Below are 19,904 nucleotides of genomic sequence, written 5' to 3'. Positions count from 1 at the left end.
TGTGCTGTTAATTCTCTGTCTCACCACTTTTAGGATGAAAAAAGTTACACTGTTGGAATACAATAGATTCATATAACGAGAAATATGGAAAGTTCTGAACTGGAGTGGGCCTGCAGTTCATTAGTCCTGTGACCCGATGCTGCACATTCTTTGCAGTATACGTTTAATAATCCATGCAAAATACTTAACTGTGTTACAACTCCAGTTATTTTTAATACCCACAAAACCTGTATAGCATACTCATTAATTCTATTGAGTTCTGATTTCTTATTTTTTATGTCAATTTTTGGGTTAAGAAACATCGTTTTCATGTTCCACATTTCACCATATGCCCCTTTTGCTTTGTGTTAGAAGACAGAACCTTACTATCACAACATTCATCATAACCGTATTTCCTTATCAAACTAGTTTTCTCATTATTTTCCTTATTCAAACTTGACAACATAATGCATTTCCTCACTTCACAAGACACGAAAGCTGTCTTCAGAGATAAAGGAGTGGAGTAGAGCTGGCAGCTCTTTAAGAACACCTTTCACAAAGCTCTCTATTCCCTAGCACAAGAATTCAAGCAGAGGAGGCAGGAAAACAGCCTGGTTGAGCAAGGACCTGCTGATCACACTGAGGGAAAAGAGAAGAAAAAAAAGGGGAGGGGGAGGAATTTATACAGTCAGTGGAAGCAGGGATGTGTGGCCTGGGAAGAATAGAGAGATGTCATCGAGACATGCAAAGATGGGATCAGGGAAGCCAAGATGCAGATGGAACTGAACTTAATGAGGGATGTGAAAAATACCAAGGGGTTCTGCAGGTACTTTGGTCAGAAGAGAAAGGCCAAGGAGAGCGTAGACTGCCTGATAAATGAGAAGGAAGAACTGGCTTCAATAGATATGTGGAAGGCTGAGGTACTTAACAAGTTCTTTGCCTCGGTCTTTACAGGCAATTGGGCTTCCCACGTCCCTCATGTACCCAAACTTTTAGGTCAGAGTCGGGGTAGAGGAGTCCCTTGCACTGGGAGAGCAGAGCATGTCCAAGACTGCCTTGTGAGGCTGAATGTGTACAAGTCTATGGGGTCCAATGATGTGCATCCCAGGGTCCTGAAGGAACTGGCTGATGCGGTTGCCAATTCACTCTCCAACATACTTGAAAAGTCGTGGCTGTCAGAAGTTCCCAACGACTGGGAAAAGGGAAACATCACTCACATTTTTAAGAAAGCGAGAAAGGAAGTCCCAGGGAACCACAGGCCAGTGAGCCTCACTTCTGTGCCTGGGGAGAACATGGAGCAGCTCCTCCTGAAAGCTATATGAAGGCACATGCAGGATAAGGATGTTATCCAAGACAGCCAGCATAGCTTCACCACGGGCAGATTGTGCCCAACCTATCTGGTGGCCTTCTACCACAGAGTGACAGCATCAGTGGACAAAGGAAGGGCAACTGATGTCATTTACCTGGACTTCTGAAAGGCCTTTCACATGGTCCCACACCAAATCCTTATTTCTAAATTGGAGAGATATGAAGAGCAGACTATTCAATGGATAAATAATTGGTTGGATGGTCTCAGACAGAGGGTTGTGGTCAGCAGCACTATGTCCAGGCAGAGGCTGATCACAAGCGTTGTTCCCCACAGTTCTGTCTTGCAACAGGTGCCCTTCAACATCTTGATCAATGACCTAGACAGTGTGAGTGATTACCCTGAGCAAGTTTGTTGATAACACTAAGCTGAGTGGTGCAGTTGATACAACAGAAGGAAGGGATGCCATTTAAGGTACCTTCCAACTCAAGCCGTTCTGTGATTCTTCGATAAGGTCTATGATAAGAAGTTGACTTATGATAAATGTACCGCACGCAGAAGTGAAACAATAATATACACATATGAATTAGAAAAACAAAATGCAGGAAATTAAATGTTGTTTCTGCAACAGAAGGCCAACATAAATATCAAGCAAATGAAGCTGTTTATCTTATCCTGCTGTTTAATATGTTTATTACATAAAAGCCTCTCAAACCACAAATTAGACAGCAGGATCCCCCATGTATGCAACAAATACACCCTGCAAAGTTTGCCATAAATCTCATCCATGTGATGCAAAAGATGAAGGAAACAAGTATAAAGCTGAGAAATAAAAGGAAGGCAGCTATCCTTTGTTGTAAAAGCCTGTTCTCACTAAGGATGAACATGCTAACTTCACATGGAAATGAATGTGATGAACTTTAAATGATTAAAATAAAGATAACTCAATTCTTTATTCACTTTAACTCTGCCATAAAAAAATCTAGCCACCCAATCAAATGAACAGTAAGTACCTCTGAAATCTATTCCCACACAGTTCAGTTACTACTGTGAAGGGCAACTTTGCAGGTAGGACTGACCACATTAAGAGTTGGCTTGCAGATAAGGTGCATGCAAAACTGCAGAAGTTGAGCTAATGACAGTACAAAGGACTACACAAGGCTTGCTGCATCCCAGCTACTTGCCTGCTTACTTGCTTAAGCACTTTGTAGAAATAACCCTGCTGATCTGGATAAACAAAAATCTCTACCTCCAAAAGATTGTCTCATGTCACAGCAACACTTATCAGTAATACAGTGGCCAAAGACACTGAGAAAGGAATTAATTTATAAGTAATGTGATGAAGACAGGCAAGAAGGGGAGGAGAAAGAAAATCCAAGCCAACTCAGGAATGATACAACAGTTCTTCCAGGGTATAATGGATGGGTGTAAAGACACAGAGGACACAGGAACATGCTAATGGTTACTGCAGGATTTCCAGTAAGAAGGGCTAGGAAACCTCTTCTAGAAAACCACAAATTAATGTAACCTCAGCTACATCTAACAGCGACTCTGAAGGACCATTATTTTATTGTTTTGATAACTACACATGTAGTCATCAAAGCGACTGTAATCCAAACATCCTGTGGTTCTGCAGATAGCTATTTCCTGTTGCGTTTCCGCTTATCACATGTTTTGACCTGGTGGTTGTTTTTTTTTTAAGCAAACCAGTTGCAGCAGAACAGAGAGCTTTGATTCAGGTTTCTGGATGGAGATCAGGACACTGTGACTAACTCTTCTCTTTTTTTTTCTTTTTAAGTTATTAAAGGGCCTTTAATAATTGTTAAGAACTGAAGGTCTAGCTGAAGTAGATGCTACTAAGAAGTAGACCTCTTCAGAGGAAAATAGATCTTAGGTGTAATATTTACTCAGGTAAGAAATTGTATCAGCTGAGAACAGGAACATAGTTGCAAGGAACTTAAGTTGCTGTTACTAACTCCATTCAGTTCTGTTTTTTGATATGCCCTCTTGCATTCCAGAAGCAAGTTACAAATGTAAGCAGATAGGTTATAGTTAAGTGTTCTCCCTTTAAGCAGTACTGAGCTGGTTACAGAAATAACAAGGGTTCATTCCTGCAGTAAAAGCTACCAGCCAGTCCCTGGATTTTCACACTGCATATTCCAGTAGCATCTCCTGCCTTTCACCTTCATCTCTTCCATAGTTCTCAGAGCCTCAGAGAGCTGAACAGTGGACTGAGCACCACCTATTCCAATATCACAAAATGGAACAGCCGCCCTACTACCCCCATTGCAGGGCAGCATTCCTTGCTGGGGAATCAGTAGAATGACTGCGATGGGAAAAATATTGCATTTTACAGGAGCTGTTTAGTCTGCCATGAACATTAGCATTGCTAATGGAACAATAGAACTTCTACCAATCCTTTTATATCCAGGAGAGTCAGCGCCATGCTTCTTAAGGAAGAGGTGTGCCTATTCTTTGCACGCAGTACCTCCAGGGCAAAGACAGCTAAGGACCGGGTTGGGGGGCGTTCAAGGGCTGCATCAACTCACATGCTGCTGTATGCACTAAGGACAGTGAGCAGGAAAGCAGTGGGATAGAGCCTTACCACCAGTGCCTACAAACACACCCACACAGCTCAGCACTCCTTGAGCATGTGACTGTTTCCCAGACCTGTTTTCATGGGTTTCATCAATTTTAAGCCTATGACTTTTGGATGGATAACAGATGATGAGCTGTTGTGAATGGGAACACCATGGTGGTGAGAAAAAGGTGTTTGAAAAAGCATATTCAGAATTCTAGATGTTAAAAGCAGCAACAAAAGCAATAGAGAGGCACAGTTACAATGAACAAATCTGGCTGCAGTTCCGGTGCGTTGTGATACATTAGGGAGAGGGCAGAGGGTTTTGCACTGTGTCCTAGAAGCACCTCAGAATGAGATGGCACAAACATCCATGGTAGGAAATGAAGGAGCAGACAGAGTTTAGTCACAGATATCTTTAAGACCACTTAAGCAGATGTTACGGGGTAAGTAACCAACGGCTACAGAGATTTGTTCCTGCCCGAACAGCAGAATAACGATTCATTAGTAATAGGAAATCTTCCCTAGCATCAGGGGCTGCACTAGAGCACAGATCTACTGCAGAGATAAGTACATAGGGGTCTGTGCAGTTGGTCAAGTAAAATCTCAGGGAGCACAAGATAGCCAGTGGTAAACTGAACAACCAATTATTGATGTCTTTTGCAAAAGTTTTCTGCATTTCTCTTCCTTTAGCATACTATTTTTCTTCTTCTGACTAGTAACATGACTAAATATATTCATAAATTAAGCCAAAATTCAAGTGCAAATCATCACTGTAGGTCCCCATTTTAAATACCAATACGCTCATAAAATAGAGAATGTATTTTATTATTATGTTTGAATGCCAGCCATTCTGGGTGACGGTAAAGTATACTCAGTATGATTTTTACTGATAGACATAGTTTTACAAATGTGTACACCGTGAAATGTTTCACAGACATAGATTTACTCTTAGAAGTTGTATATATGCAGACAAGGACATTTGTTTTACTCTGCAGGTTTTACAGATGAAAGATCCTCTAACAGTACTTAGGGCAACACTGAACATGTTAATTCATATTTAACAATATTCTGCCAGCATGTATCTGTGCAGGGGAAATTCCTTTCACTTACAAACATGTTGAGGTGATATCCCCAGCCATTAGTCAGAACAACTTTTACAGTAATTAACAATTCATATAAGGAAGAATTTAATTGGCACAGGGAAACAAACCAGTAGTATTTCAGTGCAGGCCAACCAACGTCTATATAATCAAAGAGTTTAATGAAAGGAGCTCCTCTGATCAAACTGCAAAGTCGTACCCATTGCTCTGCATCCCAACCAGATAGCAATTAGATCCAGCTCTGTTCTTACTCACCAATTTATTTCAGGCAAAAAGATCAGTATCTTCCAAGTAAGAAACTTAAGTGCCAGTAAGCAGCCTTGCAGTAAGTACTTTCTAAAAATTATCTACAAGCAGCCCCATGATATTTAGACCTTACTGCTACTGAGGGAGAGCCAACCTAGCTCAACTATCAGGGAGCAAAGAAAAAAAAATACAAAACACATGTTTATATTAAAAAGTAAAAGGTGAAAAGTCACGTTTTAGACTGAGGATATACACACAAACTTACAAAAACTTGAGAGGGAAGCCCAAAACAATTTTTAGGAAACTTCTAGAAGAATTTGCTTAAGAGAGCACTGAATTACCAACTGTGTTAGCAAATAAGGAACACCTCAAGCTATTTAAACACAAACTGTATTACCGTGCAGCAATCTGCACTTTTAGAGAATACAGCCTCCCTGGGGCAGGTGACGGCCACTTTCAAACCTCGAAAGCAGGGAGCACTCTTATGTAGAGAAACAACAGCTACTCCTCTTCATTCCTAACCTTTTAGATTCTTTAAAAATGAAAGCAAAGCAAACCTAGTGGCCTGTAAGGGATTCCCAAGTTAAAGAGATAGGTAACAGAAATGTAAATATTCAAAGCAACTCTGATTTAAAGATGTTTTACTTTTATTCTCTAAGCAAAGCAACTGTAGCAGTTGGATCCTCCTTGCCCTGCCCATTTTGATTCTTGCATCCTTTGAGTCGGATATGCAATAATGCAGAAAAAAAGTAAATTCTCACCTTTTTTCTCTCTGGCAATTTGTCGCACTCCTTCTCTGAACTCAGAAAGAACTTGTAGGTATGGCATCACTGTAGATTCAATCTGTAGGATAATTATTTCTACAATTAACCAATAATAATTTTAATTTTAAATGAGTTCTTAACTAGCTCATATTTACATGCTTTTGGATGGAAATTGACCTTCAATGTAGCTCTATACCTATTAAAAAAGTGTCAATGCTCCACAGATATCAAAGGAGGGACAATAATTTGCATTAGCTGACAATTTTTCTTTTGTGACAATAAAATCAATTTCCTCCCCCCGTTCCTTTTTCTTCTCCCTGCAGTTACTGATACAACAGTTCCACAGAGTTTTGTTAATAGTCCAGCTAACTACAATGTACTACAGAGATAAAAACAGCTGCCAAAAACATGCTGTAGAGATACATCCAGATGTATGTCCATTCATGTTCTGTACTTTTAGGTCGAACTGCTTGTCACAAATAATACCAGGTGAAGATGATGCTAAGATTAATTTGTATTTGGAACACAGATCTGTTCCTCAAACGTTAGCATATCCTAACTCTATTTGCTTCCAATACTGTGCATTGCCTGTACTCCTCCCTCCCCCACAAAAAGTGTGGGGTAGATTACTGTTGAATTATTTCAAGTGTAAATAAATGCTGTTCATGAAAGCTCAAGAGGTTATCCTGAGAATTCTGTGGTCAGTGGGGATAAATAGCAACAGCAAGCAGTTTGTGAACACAATGGACCATTACAAAACCAACTGCATATCAGCGCTGTCTGCCATTGCATTTCTGGAATCCCAAGAGAAGAAGGTGGGCATCTAGGGGATTGCTTATTATAAAAGTTGAATTACTTTGAATGGTGATGGATATAGAAAATAAAGTAAAAGCAGAATTTTCATTCTTCTATAGTTTCCGAGAGTTTCTCCCACTGTTAAATTTCCATGAGAAATTTCTGTGCAATTAGCAGTCCACAGAGACTGTTATACTATAAAAGCACCCATATTTTATAGGAGTTGAGGGACTCATTTAAAACTTTTTATAAAACATTTTATAAATGTGGATGTTACATGGTCATATTTAAAACCAGAGCCTGAGAAGTCAGGTGGAAAGAAGAGACTCTGGAAACAGCTATAGCCACATCTCTGATACCCTCTCTACACTAAAATTACCCCGACATGCAAATGAGTTGGCATCAGAAAAGCATGCACTATCATTACTTTATTATATATATAAGAAATCTAAGGATTAAGGATCGTTATTTCCAGAATAACTACCCTGAAAGCAGAGCTTAAGTCATTTGGAAAATGAGACTATGTAACCTGAGGTTTTCTGACTTCAGATCTCTCCCCCTTTCAAACAACTTACTAAACCCTGGTAATTACTCTAGTTGTTTACTCAGAGCTTTTGAAGAAGATTGTGCCTTTTTTGGAGATAATGATTTTCAGATCTATTGATTCCTTCATCTTTAATTTGGACAAAGAAACAACAGGTCTGATCCACAGCCTTCTGTTCTAATGAGAAGCTTTCCAACTTTGAATGTTCACCTGGTAATTTTTACTACGAAAAGTAAGTATCTGCATGGCAGACTGAACGAAGGCATAACATTTAATAGAAGAGCCAAAACATTTTTTATATTACACTTCTTTATATTATAATTCTTAAAACCTGAAATGTCTGAGGAGACAAATACCAGATTCTTTTGACTCTACTACTAACACTGACAACATTACTTCTGAAGAGTAAAAGGCACAGCTTCTCATTCCAAGCTATCACCAATCCTTTCCCTAAAGCTTGTCTTTTTATAAACACTGCCTAAATGGAGTGTCACATACAGGCTTAATTTTTATTTTCCCTCAAAGGTTGGTGTTCAGATGCTGCTTTTCTTTTAAAATTCAAAGTAATTTTTAACTAAATTAAAATTCACTACTGATGTTGACTGTCTTCCTTATTATCCATCTCGTATAATGACTGGAGATTTCCACAACACAGCAACGTAACTATTCGTACAGGCAATTACCAGATGATAATTATGATAATTATCAACCAACAAGCAAGCTTTTCTCTTCCCTTGGTGAATTAAATCTTTTTTCTGTTTATGTTTTTGTTTAGTTTTGTATTTGTCATATCACAAATGTTTTAATCAGTCCTTCTAAGGAGGAACAGAAGAACACATCGTCACAACTCTGAATCTAAGATGGCATGAGTCGAGCTACTCTGTATCAGATGCTGAGCCAAACCTGTGCTATTTTTCATGTCAAAACTTTATCATAAGGAGAGAAAACAAAGCTGATAGCTTTTCAGGTAGAGTTATTTCTCCTGCCTGTCCTGTAAAACATTACTGTTATTACAGGGCCTGTCAGCACTTTCATCAGCATCTCCCACGTATTTCTAGGAAAATTCTGCATCATAGTGGTACTGCTGGGTGACTAAGAAAAAACAGCCTTCAAAAGCCAGATAAATACTGTGGCTACAAATGAGACCAGAAAGAGAGATTGAAATGAGGATGAAACTCCAGCTGCCTCCAGGCTGGTTTTTGGTGTACCACAAGGAACTTTAATCAGTATAATTGTATTTTTGAAACTACTTAATACACAAATCCTTGTAATGAGTCTTTATGCTATATCATGTGCTGTCTGCAGCTAATGTGGTTTCTTAAACAGATTCATCATTCAGAAGATAATTCTTCCTCTGGTTGCTGTACAATTTGTCTGTCATTAAGTCAAACAAACCTATTAAAAAAGCAAGTCTCATAAATGAAAAATCCTACTTTCTATGCCAATTAATTATATTTTTCTGCTTGAAATACGTAACTCAGCTACAAATCAGTAATGTAATCACTTTAACTAACTTAGACTTTCAAAAGAACACTGTAATTTTGTGTAGTGTACTTTGTTCCTTCACTTACGTTTATGTTTTGATTATTTCCTCCAACAGGAAAACCAATTGCGTCATCACTTTCTATGGCACCAAAAATCTGGTCGAGGGAAACATAAAAAAAGGGAAAAGAAGAAGAGATTGTATGCATCGGGTCACAGATACGTGAAGACTAAGCAAAGTCACATATATGAGTGTTTTGAAGCCACTTAGTTCATTTAACCCACATTTTACTGCTCTATTAACAGTATATCTTGGTTTGCTTTTTAACTGATTCGACATACTAAGCACTGGCTTTCAGATTTAGGTTTAATGCTGCCAGACTTGACATTCTGACTTCATTTTTTCTTCTACCGTCTAACTTTCCATATACATATTAAGAGCTCTGTACCATTGAACAAAACATTAGCAAAATTATAATTTAACATAAAGGATTCCAAATTTTTCCTGCTGCAGCATGCACTACTGCAGTTTAGGGTTGTTTTGATTGAGAACAGTGTGGCAGATCTCTAGTTTCCTGCAAGGTAAGTGAAAACTGTACCAATTCCTACATATTCGAAAAATACAGCAGTTAAAATTGCACAGCGCAGTAGCAACTTTACCTCTTGCTATACCATACCTTTAGCATTTGAGTGAGATAGCAACTGATGTTTTCTAAAAGCAGTCTGTTTGGCATTTGTCTGGCAGATTTCTTTGCAGCAATATAGGAGTTTGACTGACTGACTAACGAACGCATTTCTTCTAAGACAGAGCGAGTGTCAACGTTGTCACACAGTGCTTCATGAATCGCTGCCTTCTTGTCATAAAAACTAAGAAGAAAAACACTTTTTTTTTACTATTTATGTCAAAAGTACCCGCAACCTACTCTGAAGAAGTTCTGTTAAAGAGGACATAATGTGGCCAGAATTCATGTTTGAAGCATGAGTGAGAGGAAGGCATCATCACAGTGCAGCTGTTTTGCTACTGCAGACAGAGCAGGTAGAATAATCTAATTGGCAACAACCAACCAAATAGATTACATCAAGTGCATTTTTAACAACTGATCTTTTAATATCAGTTATTAAAAGAAGTACAAATTGCCTATTTAGCACTTGGTATCAATTTCCTATTCCTACATAACAGCTTAGGATTCTGTTCAGCATTGTTCTGATGCGAAACACCAATTTAAAAGCTAACACTCCACAAAGACAGGTGTTACAAAGCTGTTACGAAGCAACTACAGGAAATAAATTAATGCAGACATTTGTAATGGTTATTAATAGGCATAATAAGTAATATGGTATATAAACTACTGTTTCATCATGCAAGGGATACTACTGTTTCATACAATATTTTTTCTGAGAAAAAACAAGAAGTGGGGGATAAATGAGACAAAAAAATATATCCATACAGTATATATTGTCATCCTACTTCTTTGTCCCTTCCTTTTGACCCCACAATTACTTAACATTTCCCCTCCTTCCCTTGATGATCACTACCAACCCCAAGTTAAAGATGGAATCTTCAGAGGACATTGCTAAACAGAAGCATCTATACTTAGACTTAACATCTCTCGTCACTATAGTGAAGTGAACTATGAAAAATTTTAGTACTGCAATGCGAGAAGCTTTTATATAGATTTCATACATAAAAGAAGTCACATGAGAACTTGTTAGTATTATAAGCAGTAAGGCTAGTTTGTTATATAAGTGAAAGACTGCAATATTCATATCACTCCCTCTTTCCATTCAATAGCACATTTTCAAATATTGGCACCCTGGTTCTTGTGTGCTGCTAGTCAAGACAATTAAGTTCTGTTTGTCACAGTTTAGTCACTGCACTCTGAAACATGGAAAATGTTATTTCTATAGCTGTAAATACCGTATCCAAAATTATCAGTAACGTCTCAAATAAAAGACAGCTTTTCACATATTAAAGGAAATGACAACTATGTAACAAGGTAGTTCCGTTTCCCTACACAAACAGGACAACGAACAATGCCAGTGTACTTAACACAAATGAAACTGAAGTTAACAATTTCATCTATTCTTCATAAAGCTGATGCATACGTAAGTCATTCAATGAAAAAAAGAAATTAAATATGCAGCTACATAAGGTTATTCATGGAAGAAGTAAGAATGCTCAACTCACTTTTTGTTCAGCTCCGCTTCCTGATTTTCCCATTTCTGAAACTGGCCTGTCACATCAGTGGGAGCTCGAAGAATATCCTTCACATTTAAAAAGAACTCCTGTAGAAGAACATATTTGAAATTCCATTTAAATGACACAGAACCAATATTTACTAAGAAAAAAACATTACTTCTTACTTAGCCTTATAAAGCTTATAGTTTCAACACTATTTTGAACTATTTTGAAACTATAGTTTCAACACTATTTGGCCTGGATTTACTGAGCATCTGTCATAAGAGGGAAACCCACAATTTTCAAGTAACTCTGTAAATCACAGTCAGACCATAATTCAGTTCTGTGTCCAAGAGAAACAGTTGAATGTTCAAAAGAAATACTGTAAGATCCACCTGATGAACACAGAAAGCAAATTCCTTCTGGGGATAAGGCCTACACAACCTTGGGTACCATTGCTTGAAACATGCTATGGCAGCACAAAGTATAAACAAGTTGAGGAGGAATGGAAGGCTTACATACATTCATAAACTTCTCATACTGAATAGCCGACTCCATGGTATTACTTGAATAATCCAGCGTGTCCTTCCAAGAGTGCATGAGGAAAGCCAATCGCAGTTGTCGTGCTATTATAAGTTTTAAAATAAACAAGAAAAAGAAAATAATAAGCTAAAGTACTTTTATGGTCTCCAATGTTGTCACGGCTAAGAACATAACAATTATTAATACTCTTACTCTTAATACATATACCAAAAAAAGGGAGAACACTATTATCCATACAGATAATACCAGTGAGAACCAGAGTAGCTATTCTGAAGTTATTGAAGAAAAAAAGACAACTAGACTTAGCCAATTTTGGAAACTCCATTATAAGCCTCAATTACCACACATTACTCAAACTATATCAAAAGCATTCAAATTCTAAAGTAAATTTCACCTGTATGTTTCTGCAGTGCATCTTTTATAGTGATAAAATTCTTCAAAGATTTGGACATCTTACAGCCAGCTATTGTTAAGTGACCAGTATGCAGAAAATATCGCACCCAGTTATCATTTTCAAAATATGCCTGCAGGGAAAAACAAACAAACAAGACAAAACGAACCACAAATGACTTAACACTGTATACTCACATGCCCTGAACAATGATAATTTAGGAATAAAATAGTGAGGAAAATACCAAGATGGTTATACAAAATATATGCAAATCAAAAAATAATAAAAATTAAAATATAAAAATGTAAAAAACAAAACAAAACTACAAAGCAGAAAAAAAGAGAGAGATTTGCGTGGGTTGCAGTCACAGTAAAGCACACAGCTTTATCACTGCAGAAACCAAAGGCCAGTGACAAACAGCTCACTCACCTCAGATTGTGCCAGCTCATTGTCATGGTGAGGAAATCGGAGATCAAACCCTCCTCCATGAATGTCCATCGACTCTCCTAGAATGGATCCAGCCATTGCAGAACATTCAATGTGCCAACCTGGCCGTCCCTGTGAAGATAAATGTTACCTGACTACAGTTAATTGTCCTCCTCTCCCACCCATCTCACTGGTCTGCCCCTAAGCAGTTGCACATCTGAGAAAATGAGATACAGTGCTATCAAAGAAAAAAAATAAAACAGCTAAGGCTCAGCTTTATAAACATATACTGCTGGACTTAAATATCAAACATGGCATACACATCTGTGATGCCTTGATTATCCTCCTTGTTTTTCATCACTAAGTAAAATAATAATCGAAAAATTTTTGGAGATAAAGATTATAAATGACTGACCGATAACAGTCATCATAAGCCTGCGTGCTGAATTCTGTTTAATAAGTGTTGAACAGGCAGATAGATATGCATTCTAAGTAACCAAACAACCATAGCAACAGAACTTACAACTGAATATAAGATCTTCGTAATCTAGACGTCATTAATATGAAGTGAGGCACAGTATTTGTTAAATATAAAACATGCTGCTTAATAAGGTGTAGAGGCTCTAAGCTCTGGTTGTAATGTGCTTACCTTTCCCCATGGAGAGTCCCATGAGGGCTCTCCTGGCTTGGAGGATTTCCACAAAGCAAAATCATTTGGAGAATGCTTCTCACATAGGCGATCAGCTGAGATACTCAGGTCACCTTTCAAAAGAAAAAAAGAAAAGTAAATACATTTTATTTAAACACAATTATTACTGATTTTTGGCCTCACTGATATTGAGTGAGGCTGAGAGGAAAAAAAGAATAGAGAAAGAAAGAAAGAAAAAATACTCAGCACTTGAAATTCCTCATAATTAACTCTGTTAACAATTTGGGCTTCTTTATTAATATTTAGTTGATAGGAAAGCTGACAACAAGTATCAGCTGCTCTGCTTTCTAAGTTTTGACATGACATTCATCTGTATTATCTCTACAAGCACAATTCCAACATTCCAGTTGTAGAAAACAAAATACAGAAATGAAGAAATCTTATATTCATAGATAAATAAGACTGGAAAACCAATTCATTCCAAGGTCAGAAGTACCAAAATCAAGACTAACTAACTTTCCTTAATATGCACACAACACAGTCCTAGGTATCATTTGCATCCCCTGCCTCAGTTGCCACGCAGAATGGCTGGTAATTCGTCAATATCTACAAGTTTATAGTTTTGTTGTTACCACAGATGCTGTGTGTATCAGTTGCTGTCATTTCTTTACGATCATTTGATTGGTGGTCTTGCTATCACATCTTTAAAACACAGGGAATTTACCATTTCTGCAGTATTGTCAAAAACTGTCTCTTGTTAACAATACCACTTGCCACATGAGAACCTGAGAGAGACTAAAGCTGAACTCAGATTTGTCAATTCTGATGCACAGGTTGAGATACTTGCAATCTCAGTCTTTCAGCATCCTTGTCACTATGCACTTTGAGCACAGAGTATTTTACTTCCCTCTATTTACATTAGTTGTAGCTTCTAAAGTTCACAGTTTCTGCTCACTCTGCTAGCTAAAATACCTTTATCTGTTGGGGTAATCATCTCAAATAAGTCAAAACAGCTAAGCTGCAAGCAATCAAAGCTCATGTGTGGTCTCATTTACATTAATCACTCTGCTTTAGTCCCTATTTGCAAAAGCAGACAATTGTGCTTGTTTATGTGGTGGCAATGATGCATTCATGTTACCACTAAGATGGCAGCTTAAGCTAGCACCTTTTATTTCACACATACATGGGAAATCTCAGCTATCAGAGTTTAAAATCATGAAAAAAAAAAATCACACCTAATTTGATGCCTTGTCTCTCAGATATTGCTAGTTATCTTAATTCTGCCTACAAGTGTAACATAAAAAAATCTTGATATATTTATGATACATTTTATGGATTGTACATTCTGTGGATGATTTCTACATCATTAAGAGCAGATAAAATGCTCAATAAAACTTATTATTTAAGCTAATCTGTTGCTATAGCTCTAATCAAAAGATCTATATTTGGATTTAGATCAATACAACAAGGTTTACAAAATAGAAAGAATTCTCTGTATTAGAGAGGAATGAGAAAGAAAAAAAAAGGTCAACAAATATTTGTCATTAAATAGCCCCAGCCTCGTAGGAGAACTTTCACCTGGCATGTGGAAGGCCCAGCTTCAAGTCTTTGCTTCTCCTGCTTTGAATCAGGTTAACAGCCACATAACTGGGCTATACTCCACCAATTATACTATTTGCAACCCCAATAATAAATACATAAAATATACTAACAACTATAACAACAATAAATGTCGTTGTAGAATGAACAATTCTTTATGCTTTCCAGATAAAAACCCAGCAAAGTGCTAGCACAAGCTAAAAATCTTCGGAAAAGAAATTCTAAGGAAAAGGAAGTGCAGCAGGTAAACAAACCATTTAACTTGGACAAAAAGTTTTATCTACGTGTCAGTTAAATCACTTGAAGAGATCAACATGTGAGCAACTTATGTAAACATTATTTCCCCTTTTTACCTTCACCCTCTTGAAGAGCTTTCTGATCACCTACAGCTTCAGGAACCAACTTAGCATAGGAGTGTTTTTCACTGGAACCAAACTTCACAGTATCAAAGTATACAGATCCATTGGACACATACCTGAAAAGTTAAAAGATAATTATATAGCTTACTTTTCTACCAAGACTTTAAGTAAACTGTACACTCAAGATCACTAACTTTCTTACTTTCTCTAGTGAACCCACATACAGTATGGTGCTGCTAAAGTGAGCTAAAGTCTCACCTAAGTTCTAAGGCATTCTCATAAGTACTTCAGATAAGCCACTAAATGTCAGAATAAAACTCATTGAAGGGGAAGTGAATAGTTTTTGTTAAATTCTCAAAGAGGTGAGATGCCAAATTAACAGTCCCAATAAATATAGACAACATTCCTGGTCCCTTTTAATATTTTGCAGAAATACAATAAGAATTGTATTTGTTTCAGAGCCCATTTTGTCCCCCTTTGCTTTGCTAAATTTCTCTACTGCAAACGTGATATGAAGTCTGAGAAAAAAGTTTTAGGACTACAATGAATGCTCATAGTTCAAAGCAGATCATCTTCAATTTTGTTTTCTTCTTCTTTTGAAGAAAAATGTAGGTTTAAAGCAAGGACATGCAAGACATGATGGCAATCTGAACAACAGTTTTGCTTTTTTCACAATAAAAGCATATCCACATTGAAAAACTGAGGCCAATAAGAGAAAAACAAACACTCAAAAATGTAAATCAGGAATCTATCATGATACTTTTGAACTTCTAAAGGATTAGCCCAGCTTTCTCAAGCATGAGACAATGTCAGACTCTAATTTCAAAATAATTTGATGTACTCTGTTATTTTTTTTTTAATCTATATTATCTACAACTGATATCCAGCAATCCACTCAGGGACGTAGTTTTGAAACCCCTGTACGTCAAAACTGTAAGACTGTAAATCAAACTCAGTTCAAATGATTTGGACTTTGATTATTTATTTTAAGGAACAAGGATTTCACCCTATTAATTTAATAATCTAACTTGTCCCTTTGAAAATTAGAAGTATAGAGCAGCAAATTTTCATCAGGTTAAACATAGCAGGTCTTACTCAAAGAACTCTGAAATGTCTTTATTTGATGAAATGCTATTTTTGGAAAAGTATATCGTTCCATATGAAAACAAAGAACAGAGTTCAAAGTGAGTGTTGAAAGCAATCATTCTGGCTGTGATACAGTACAAACACACAAATGCATTCAGTAGCAAGCTTACCCGTAACCATTATCCACAATCTTTTTCACAAATGCCACAATCTCTGGCACATATTCACTAACCCGTGTTAAAACATCTGGAGGTAAGACCTAAGAAAATAAAAAGTAGCATTTTATATATATATAAATATATATATACAAATACATATCATACACTCATAAAGTGGCCTGCTTAAAAGGCAGTAGAATCTGAGATTCCTACTTCAAGCTCTCTGTTCTGCAACAGTGAGCTATGGCAATTTTTTCTCAGCCTCTAAGGCCATGTTATCAACACACTACTGCAAGAGATAGCCTACTGCACTTCTGGCAGAACAGGCAGCATGCCACTGTGATTTGGAAGTAAATAAATAAACTTTTGCTATTCTGATCCACTGCACATGACATAGGACTTCACCTGTAACATATAGATATAAATCTGCGCTTGATTGCCATTGCTACCACACAATTTGAAGAATGATATGTAGTCAGTGATAAGTAGGTTGATAAGGCTGTTCCATGCAGCAAACAGGATACCTGAAATTTCTGGATTAGTTAATGATTTTAAGGCCATTTCAGACCATGCATCAGGTCTGATCTCCATTGGCACTGGTAACATGCACAATTGCTCTAAGATTGCTGGGATGGAAACAGAGCATGTAACTTTGTAACTATGTATTCATATCAAAGATTAAAGGAAAAAAAATGCATCTATAAGGTTGAAATGCAAGGTTTTTGATCGGTATTTAGGGAGTTGTATTGTAAACTGTATTCTGCATATTATGAGGCAAGGCATACACACCTTTAAAACAGAGGAGAGTTCATTTACTTACGTTGAGAGCTTCCATGTCTTTATGAAATTCCCCCTCCCAGAATTTGGGGAGCTCTGAGAATATGGAATTGTCAGTCACTTGGCTGCCAAATTTTGAGTCCAGCCAGTCAGACAGTAAATCTTTGGCTTCTTCCAATAGTATCTATAAAACAGGAATTATAAGTGCAACTGATCAAAGCCTTGTCCTCTTCAAATTCTGTAAAAAGGTCTTACCCTGAACAGCGAGATTTGCTCAAGGAAAAAGACATTTGAGTACAAATACAAAGTAATCACATTTTTATCTGATTGTCCCTCATATGTACAGACAAAACACCAGAGAAAGGAATGCAAGTTACAATGCCATCTCTTTTGCTATCAGTCACTTAAATAGGCATGTGGAATTTACATGGTGCACATCAATGAAAAGCATTTGAACAATTGGAATTCTAACATGGATATACTCCTCAGTCCTATACTAAGAGATGTCAAACAAGCAAACAAAAAACCAACAACTTATAGCTCAAAAGGTGTAACTGGATAAATTTTAGCTGCTTTCTGTTTGGTCAATATACTTTTATAATGACATCTGGTTCAACAGTAGCTTTTATTCTGTTTGTTGTGGGTTTTTTTTAAGATACATCAGTGAGAGGGAACATACCCTATGCTTCCTGCAGTGTTTATAGGGAATAATCTGAAAGCAAGAAAAGAGGAATGTGGAAGCCAATTATTAAAAGTTAGCTACTTTATTGCCTGACTTGTTCCTGCAACAGTACTGAAGCCCAAGAAAGTCAACAGGATTACTGTCATTAGCTATAATAGTATTTGGTATAAAACTTTTCCAAAACGTAATTATTTTTTGTATATATTTTCTGATCAGAGATGGAAGCAGCCATGCAGAAAACTGCAACAAATACCAGAATGTCAGATGCAACTGTGCAACAGTGTATAGTACAACATCTAGAGAAACTAATCACATCAAGCTAAAAAACAGTTGAAGAGAAAATCTTAAGTAGATGCAAAATGAAAAACCCTTCTGGAAAACTAAAGATAGTGAGCCACTGTCACAGCAGGAGGAGGGGATTGAAAAATCAAACACTGGAAAAAACAGCATCCTAAAACTATACAGTTGAACTCAGGAATCACTGTACTGAATGACATCTATGCTGTTTCAGGAATTACCACAAGCAAAATATTTTTAAAGCCATAACAGTTACAAAATCATTCTAAAAGGAGCTCAAACTGACCTCATGACATCTGCTGATCTCTTCTGCAGGGAGTTTTGCTTGCACAGCTTCTTGTAGAGGGTCAAAAGCAGACTTCACTGCATTCTGAATTTTTTCCAACATTTGCCTTTTATCTGGGTCTGTTGTCTCACTTAATTTAACTGAAAAGAGCTACAATCAAAAAAAGGTTTAAAAAAACAAGAGACTTGTAGTACAGTAGGGCTACATTCCACACACAACATACTAACTTAGCCATGTAGTGCCTTGCTTGTGATAATACATTATTCTACAGCTTCATTATCAGACTACTGAAACACATTTCTCATCAGAAACAAAGGTAAACACGTATATTCACTAGCGTAAAAATTTACTTCACATTTGAATTGAGTTTTTCAAAACCATTATAAATTACTAAATCATAATCACTGTTTTTAATAATTTTCATTTTCTATATGGTTGATCACCTCAATTACGTAGTTAATTATCCCAAATCTGAAATGGAGAAGCTTCAGTGTGAAACACGGTGCGATTAAATGCTATGCTTAAAGGGTACGTTAGGCAATGACATTTGGGCAAAATTTCCAGGTTACCTAATTCCTAGGCCCATATTCCATTCATTAGACCAATATTCTCTTTGTGATCCGTAGCTCTAAAATGACTAGAGAATTACCTTCCCCCATCTTTAATCCAACATACACAATTTATTAAATCCCTGAAACTTTGGAGAGTTTTTGCTCTTTCAAAGGCCATCATCAGTGGTACAGAAGAGAAATCTCACAGGTATCTACAGCTTTAAAAGATTATGGACATACCACCATTTAAAAACTTTCGAACTTTGCATTCTAACACATAAACAACCCAAAGTTTTATTTTTTCCCCCAATACCCAACAACATTATACACATTTACACATACACTATGCAACAATAAACAAACAAGTTTTATAAATATAGAAGTCAGAAATGTGTATTACATTCACAATTCTTGTTAATTCTAGAACAACAGAAAAGACAACGTGAAATGCAGTTCCAAAAACACTTCGTACTTGCGTGGAGCCAGTTCAATAGAACAAGGTAAGCATACATAAAGTTTAAATAGGCAGCAAAGTCTGAGGTGTTCTTTAGATACTTTGCTATGTTTCTGAGTAAGAAATAAAGACACTAAGAGGGATTAAATACTGAGCCCACCTCTGAGGCAGTTTTAACATCTTCAAGTAGCTGAGCTGGTGTTGATTTGTTCTTCCTATACTGTTCAAAAAGGTAATTTTGTCTTGTTCTCTTGATGATCTGCAAAGCAGAAACACAATAGTTAGAGAAAAAGCAAATAAACTCTACTCAACATCAATGCTTTCCCTATATACTTAACAAGGTACAGGAAAGACACGCAGTAATATAAAACAAACACATCATAAACAGCAAATTCACTATCTCAACAGAATTAATTACGTATGTCAACAACAGACAGTTAAGCAAGCAAATAAGTTATCTTTGTAAAATGCTTATTGGTCATGATTTATAAAAGCATTCACTTGCATACAAGAACGAAGTCTTCTTTAGAAGTAAGAAAGATCAGTGACTTTGTGTCCAAAATAAATAGCTTAGCAAGTACATATAATTGATCTGGCTTATCAAGTGGCAATTACACTCTGAATTCCATGCACAAACTACAGTAGTTTAGATTTAGAATTAGAATTAAAA

At 36.8% G+C, this 19,904-nt stretch overlaps 1 protein-coding gene across 1 annotated transcript in view; it reads right to left on the bottom strand.

The window, feature by feature from the left end:
• The window catches only part of CARS (cysteinyl-tRNA synthetase), a 35,705-nt gene that overhangs the window by 5,479 nt on the left and 10,322 nt on the right, over nt 1-19,904 (bottom strand). The window contains exons 5-17 of the mRNA NM_001012583.3: nt 19,395-19,493; nt 18,230-18,379; nt 17,008-17,148; nt 16,200-16,288; nt 14,938-15,059; nt 12,986-13,098; nt 12,340-12,468; nt 11,914-12,043; nt 11,499-11,602; nt 10,986-11,083; nt 9,475-9,664; nt 8,887-8,955; nt 5,974-6,055 (exon numbers count right to left, since the gene is read on the bottom strand). Of these exons, the coding sequence (NP_001012601.1) occupies nt 5,974-6,055; nt 8,887-8,955; nt 9,475-9,664; nt 10,986-11,083; nt 11,499-11,602; nt 11,914-12,043; nt 12,340-12,468; nt 12,986-13,098; nt 14,938-15,059; nt 16,200-16,288; nt 17,008-17,148; nt 18,230-18,379; nt 19,395-19,493 (1,516 nt within the window). The remainder of the gene's footprint in view (nt 1-5,973; nt 6,056-8,886; nt 8,956-9,474; nt 9,665-10,985; nt 11,084-11,498; nt 11,603-11,913; nt 12,044-12,339; nt 12,469-12,985; nt 13,099-14,937; nt 15,060-16,199; nt 16,289-17,007; nt 17,149-18,229; nt 18,380-19,394; nt 19,494-19,904) is intronic.

The sequence above is a fragment of the Gallus gallus genome, chromosome 5 (genome assembly GCF_016699485.2).
Source record: "Gallus gallus isolate bGalGal1 chromosome 5, bGalGal1.mat.broiler.GRCg7b, whole genome shotgun sequence".
Taxonomy (NCBI): domain Eukaryota; kingdom Metazoa; phylum Chordata; class Aves; order Galliformes; family Phasianidae; genus Gallus; species Gallus gallus.
Note: the sequence above shows the minus strand (reverse complement) of the source record. Positions and strands in the feature narration are given on the sequence as shown.